We start from the raw sequence: 6,485 nt of genomic DNA, 5'->3' as shown, positions 1-6,485 counted from the left end.
CGAGAATTACCTTTTTTTCCTCAAACGTGTAGTTGACCATGTGCATATTTTCCTACACTATTGGACAGTTGCTGTTAGACTATATATATGGTCGCTGAACTACCGCGATGCTGTTTGAAATTTCTTCGGAGTCTTGATGATAAGTTCGTGTCATTTGTGGGGATATACACTGAAAGCGTCGTGAATAGCGAACCCCTGCACTCTAGTGTCAAATTTTTCGAATTCACCTCACGATTTTCATGCCTGTTTTAAAAAAGTGAATGTTGTCTCTCAGTTCCTCTACGTGCGGTCGGCTGATGACTGGTATTCCGTCATCGCCGACCTCCCCACGGGCGGAAAGCTCCTCCTCGGCCCCGCACCTGTGTTCGCGGTAAGTTAAATCTGAGAATGTCCCATGCTGCTGTCACGATGTGTGAATCAACTGTGTTTTGGTATCAACATTAATAACTTTATTGGAGTTTCAACCGCGATATGAAAAACATAATTCACGACTACTGCGTAGTGTGAATATCGCGTTTTCCGCGGAGTTTTACACCAGTTCACGTAAAACGGATGAAACTCTAATAAACTTCTGGTGACAGCCGTACTGTGAACACTACTACAATTTAACGTTAAGTGAATCCACATTGTCGCTACTCTTTGCAATAGAAGTACAACTCCTGGGGTATGTAGTGTGAAGGACTTCTCCTGCTCGGAAATCCCAAGCTGAATTGAAATGTTAGAAAATTCCACCAAGCCGCTGTGAATGTGACCACAACAATGGTGAAGTTCTCGCTCGACTCTGTCTTAGTATGTAGGCGTGAAACTGTCACAGTTTTTGGAGAGTGTACTCGTATCGTTGTAGCGAATAGCGTATTGATAAATCATGTTCCAACTCTTAGTGAGTGACGCGAAATAAAATTTCTAGACTATTTTCCAAATAAATTTGGAGCACTGTATTAGAAGCAATATTGTGCGGCGTAAAACCCAGGCTTCCTGTCAATCCCCCTTACTCGGCGTTCACCAATATTCGTTCTAGTGTGGATACTATGAGATTTTATCGGTACTTTTCAGTCGATGCGTGAAGCCCTGGTGGAAAAGGCAGGGGTGACAGTATTTGTTAGCACACTGAACAGGGAGTTTGGAAACTCTTCGGTGGAGTCGCGGTCATTCCCCATGATTGATTTCGTCTCGCCAGAGTTGCACACTGTGGAAGCCGCTGTCGAGTGAGACAATCAGTTGATCATAATCTCACCATTTTACATCAGTTACATCGATGAACAGTTAGAAGCTGGCAAGTGTGTTTACGTCCATTGTAAAGCAGGGAAAGGGAGGTGAGTTACCGCACCACTCAGTTGAATAGTTTTATCGCTAATTATATGAAATTTACATACAAATCCATGTAGAAGTGTACACGAAATATTCCCCAAAATTTGCATATTGTCACCGACACATGTTCATATGCACTTTTTCTCACACTGTGTCAGACGGTCGGCACTCTACAGTGTGAACCAAACCGTTATGCAAATCACCTTTCTCAAGCTAACTTGTCCATTTAGGAGAGTTTATCAATGAGCTAGTGAGAGCAGTCGATCAGGTCTGGCACAATCGTTATTTGTTGGCTTATGCAGCATTTCCGCATGTCCCCTGAGGACGCTCAGGAGTATTTGCTGAAAGCTAGGCCGCAGGTTCTCAAGGTAAACTTTTATTCCCAACTTTACTAAGCTTCATACCACACCTTCTCAATTTCAAGTTCATCGAACGGAATTGGAAAAAAATGGAATTTGTTCTTCCATGTGTTGAATTTGTGATAGAAAAGTGAGTGTCAGTGTTGGAATATATGTTCGCTATCCTCAGCTGAGTCTAGGAGCTTACTCACTAATCGTACGGGCTTATATATACTGCGTAGGGATGAACAGAAACCAATGAGAATTTCCTGAAGAATTTTCCAAATTTCCATATTGTCACCAACGCATGTTGTCGAGGATGTGCATATTCCCCCCACACTGGGAGTAGTAGTATGTGGTAGGGCTAAATAGTATGATATTATGAATATGAAGATGTCTATATTATATTGGAGTTTCACAACCCGTTTTATATGAAGTACTTGGTGAAAAACGCGATATTCGCGGTGAGATGCAGTAGTCGTGAAATATGTTTTCACTAGTGTTTTTCATATCACTAGAGTGGTGAAACTCCATTATTGTATTTTCACACTTATATATATAATAACTAATATGTGTCTCGCGCACGGCTAAGGCCGGTGTGAAAATGATGAAGAATAGATCAATTGACAATCTTCTGATTATCATTATCACTGTCGCGGTACAAGGCGAACGATGTGATCCACCACAGGGCAGCCTCCCAAAACACCTCTAGCAATGTGAATAATACTCGTATTATAGTAGTTGACATGTTTAAAGGTCCACTCTCGTGAAATATAATAGAGTTTCACCCATTTTACGTGAAGTGGCAAAATGCTCTATAGAAAAACCGACATTCGCGCTATACAGTAGTCGTGAAATGTGTTTCACTAGGGTGGTGAAACTCCAATAAATGAATCATCATGATAATAACTACTAATATTGAGATTATGATGTATAACATTTTACCGTATCGTCAATGATTGTTGTTGTTGGCAGCAGATCTGATTATCGGATTTCGATATAGCGTATACTAATAAGTGTTTCATAGTAGGTTCTCTACAAACGAGAAGTGGTACGAGAATACTATGAGAAGCACGTTGCTGTTAATAAATAATGCTTCTATCACTCGTTATACTGTTGAGGATATTAGTGGAGTTTCACGACAAGATTTACGCTGAAGTGGTGTGAAACGGGGTATGCAGTAGTCGTGAAGTATGTTTTCCACTAGTGTTTTCCATATCATCAGGGTGAAACTTCATTATAACGTGGCTGTGGAGTACGAGATACGAGTCAGACTCGTGAATGCCGTGAGAGAACTGAATCCTAATGACCCAATACCACTAGTCAAACACAAAGACACGCCTCGTATCGAGAGCAATAGTGTCAGGATTAGATAGGTTAACAAGAGTTATTAACAAGTAGTTCTTAACTTATGATCAATACAGTAATCATTGAGTATACGCTAGGCTAGCAAGGGGGACAAGTAGCGGAGGAAAAACTGTATCGCAGTTTTTCTATAGGTGAAACCTCGACGGAGAGTGCCTGCCCACATCGGGATAGTGCGGATCTCCCAGCGCTGAGGCGGCCGAGAACTTGCCCGTTTCATTCGATCATGTCCAGAGTGTGCCAGCCTCTACAAAGAACACGAGCTATACTCGGGTCTTTGTTCATATTTTTTTCCTTTGCTTTTTGCTTCTCTTGATTTCTTTCATTTAAACCGAGGTCTAGCGAGAGGTAGTTGTTCATCTCTGGCCTTGTTTGCGTTAGAAAATCGGCCACGAGAGATCATCCACCTTGCAGTTGCCGAAAGCCACAAATCACGGACCCAGTTTACGGCTTCCGTGTTGTGGTTCTCGACCACTGCCCCTCCCGAACTCGCAGATCAGAGGTTTCAATCACAAGAATCTGAAAGTCTTAGGAGACACTTGTGTACAACATTTGCTCACGAATAGTAATCTGTAGCATTATCGGGTCAAGTTAATTCTCACCGTGAAATGTTAATGAGAAGGGTTAAGCATTAAGTATATGAGTGAAAAACAAACTATTGGCAAAAAAGTTATTTGACCTGGAAACGCTGTAGAACCTAAAGGTAATGTTTTAGCCGTCAACTAGAAGTAGTACAACATCGATTGCGATTAGCGTATAAGGATCACAAGTACGTAGGGGAATATTTTGGGATGGTCAAAGACAGCGTTTCTGAAGTTGCTGATTAGCGTGAGAGTGTCAGTTCAACGTCCTCCTCAAGTTGATGCTCGGAACCACGCAAAAAACCGGATGAACACATGTGGGAAGCATGATCAGTTAACTCTGATGAATGGGGTGCATCCAGAGAGCAGCCCGCAAGGAGTTGCGTGCACCTCCACGATATTGCTCAATTTTTAGAAGTTGGCGAGGTTCCCTCCACTGAGTTTCAGGAGCACTCCCAGAATCGAGTTCTGAATCCAATCCTGTGATCGCTCATGAAGCTCAGGGGAGGTCTATCGTACACGCCGTTGGAAGACCACTGTTCACTAGTAGTGAATCGCTACTGTTTAGCAGCCGCGCTCACAGAGTCAGTGAGTTTGCAGTGCAGAATAGAACACGTAGTTCTAACAGAGCGTAGTAGAACCAGTAGTCCCAACAATTCTAGTCATCATAACAATAACAATATTGTGGTCGGATCTTGCGATGGGGCGCGCGCGATCTGCAGGCTCGCCAAAAACGTATTCACGAGTCACTTCGCTCCGCTAAGAAACACTCGCGCGCGCCCCGGTAAAAGGTTTGTGAATTTCTTCGGAACCTGCAACACGTGCCGAGGGCAGGTGGCATTATTATTACCTTTGCTGCCGACTTGTTCTTTTCCCTATATCATGCCGGCTGTCGGGAGGAACACTAAGATGCAGCAATGGCTGAACTATCGAGTCAGAGTCACTCTTCACGACGGCAGAATTATGGTAGTAGTAATTAGTCGTTAATAGTTGGAAATCGGCTATGGTCAGATCGGACAGTTCATGGCTTTCGACAAGCACATGAACTTGGTTTTAGCCGACACTGAGGAGTTCCGAAAAGTAACGCTGTTTTTGAAATTGTCTTAATGTGTATATGAATGCACAGGTCCGATCTAAGGGGGAGTCGGGTCTCGGTGAGGAGAGGGAGGTGAAGCGGATGCTTGGGCTGCTGGTACTGGGCGTAGTAAGGTTAGTCGTGGTTGTATTTTCATCGCAATAGATTTTACGTGGGGAAAATATTATATCGATGACTGCTGAGGCGCCGCCGCCAAATGTGAAGAAGAGTGAGGGGCCTTTGGTAGTGCAATGACGATGGTAACCCCGTCTCGGGCGAGTTTGGCGTTTTAGGCTGGGCCTGGTCGTGGACATGCAGCTGGTCGCGGTGTACCAATCGCGCCCTTGGGTCAGGCACCTCAAGGCCTTACTGGACCGGTACCACTCCTTCTTCACATCGTCTTTGAATCACCCTCTCTTCTCGACAGATACGTGGTGTAGGTGGCCCTGCTCCTGCCCAAATGGCCCCTGGTGCCCCTCCAGGTAGGATGGAATCTTCGTAGTGCGTACGATGGTATCTTTGATCGATTAGGAATGCCACCAATGCCTGGCTTCCCAGGGATGCCTCCACCCCCTCCTGGAATGATGCAGGGCATGCCCGGGGTAAGATAGTACCACTACTGCTGCTTCGCTCCGCTCAAGATTGTATCTATTTCAGCATCATTGAGCGGTAACGTGAGTCGACTTGGAAAGTATCTTTGATGATCTGGAAAGTAGACAAACTCGAAGGAGTCTCTGAAAGCAGTCTGTAGTGTTGTAGTGATGAATTACGCAGTCGTACAGTACTACTACTCCTACTTTTCTCCCCATGTTCGGCGGTGGTGACCTCGGTGGTTTCGGTGGCTATGGAGGCTTTGGAGGTAACAACGTAATGCAGCTCGCCTAGTAGACGTGCTACCTGTGATAGAATTATACTAAATATGATCATCATAATGGAGTTTCACCACCCTAGTGATAGGAAAAATATATTTTCGAATATCGGGGTTTTTCCACAGAGTATAAGGCTACTTCACGTAAAACGGGTGAAACTCTAATCTCCTCAAGGTTTCGGTGCCTCTCAAGGAGGAGGCTTTGGTGGTGGTGGCGCTGGGATGACCCAGAGTATGGCCGGGGGCCAGGGTGGCGGCGGCGGCTTCTATAACAGTCCAGGGAGACGTACTATAATTCAAGTCAGAGTCGGCACTGGCAAGGCTGCTGATCCTGTCAGAGTCTGTTGTTGGAGGCTTCGGTCCGGTCTCGCCTAGTACGGGTCGATCCAAGTCGGACCCCTCCGCGAGGGAGTCTATGGGGCTTATACCGGTCACAGCAGCTATGGTTATCAACGCCTTTAAGGAGATGGAGGTCGGCGAAGCGAATTTCAAGTAGTATATACGATCTTATGGAAGACCACGGTGCTGATTATAAGGTTTCATGGTAAGGAGGCGTTTATGATAGAGATAGTGGGAGCGGTCATAGACGTGCAGAGGAGGGCTGACAAGTAGTATACATATTTGTCACTAAAATCGAAGAATATGTCACTATAATGACCAGTGATGAGTGTTGTTGTGACCTGAGTTGTTGTCCCTATGAGCGTTCCTGTAGTGGTATGGAGTACACGATCGATGACGGCACTGGATGTGTTCGGGCCACACGATTCGTTGAGAGTAGTTTGTCGGCGATGACAGGTAAAGGGGCTGGTCTTATAAGGTCTTAGTGGTTTGGTTCAGATGCTCCTGTTGATGACATCGTGTTGGACAATACGTGTCAGTGGTTGGTCGCCTGCGACGCTTCTCTTCGGGAGAATACATCACGGGCTCACATATTGAGCCCATATCGACGT

At 45.0% G+C, this 6,485-nt stretch overlaps 3 protein-coding genes across 3 annotated transcripts in view; all 3 read left to right on the top strand.

The window, feature by feature from the left end:
• Pmar_PMAR021698 (hypothetical protein) overlaps positions 1 to 379 on the top strand; it is a gene marked incomplete at both ends in the record, with an annotated part of 2,328 nt that extends 1,949 nt beyond the window's left edge. The window contains one exon of the mRNA XM_002777187.1: positions 275 to 379. Within this exon, the coding sequence (XP_002777233.1) occupies positions 275 to 379 (105 nt within the window). The remainder of the gene's footprint in view (positions 1 to 274) is intronic.
• Positions 380 to 4,474: 4,095 nt separating this feature from the next.
• Pmar_PMAR021697 (small nuclear ribonucleoprotein, putative) lies at positions 4,475 to 5,278 on the top strand (the record flags this gene model as incomplete). Its single annotated transcript, XM_002777186.1, has 7 exons — positions 4,475 to 4,558; positions 4,604 to 4,672; positions 4,719 to 4,784; positions 4,833 to 4,910; positions 4,961 to 5,044; positions 5,095 to 5,149; positions 5,199 to 5,278. The coding sequence occupies 7 exons, from the start codon at positions 4,475 to 4,477 to the stop codon at positions 5,276 to 5,278; spliced, it is 516 nt and encodes a 171-aa protein (XP_002777232.1).
• A 196-nt stretch (positions 5,279 to 5,474) lies between these two features.
• Pmar_PMAR021696 (conserved hypothetical protein) lies at positions 5,475 to 6,147 on the top strand (the record flags this gene model as incomplete). The annotated part of the gene is made up of 4 exons (XM_002777185.1): positions 5,475 to 5,526; positions 5,711 to 5,767; positions 5,874 to 6,027; positions 6,072 to 6,147. The coding sequence occupies 4 exons, from the start codon at positions 5,475 to 5,477 to the stop codon at positions 6,145 to 6,147; spliced, it is 339 nt and encodes a 112-aa protein (XP_002777231.1).
• Positions 6,148 to 6,485: the final 338 nt, after the last annotated feature.

The sequence above is a fragment of the Perkinsus marinus genome, assembly GCF_000006405.1.
Source record: "Perkinsus marinus ATCC 50983 genomic scaffold scf_1104296952158, whole genome shotgun sequence".
Classification (NCBI taxonomy): domain Eukaryota; phylum Perkinsozoa; order Perkinsida; family Perkinsidae; genus Perkinsus; species Perkinsus marinus.
The sequence above is the reverse complement of the archived record's forward strand: the minus strand, read 5'-3'. Positions and strand labels throughout refer to the sequence as shown.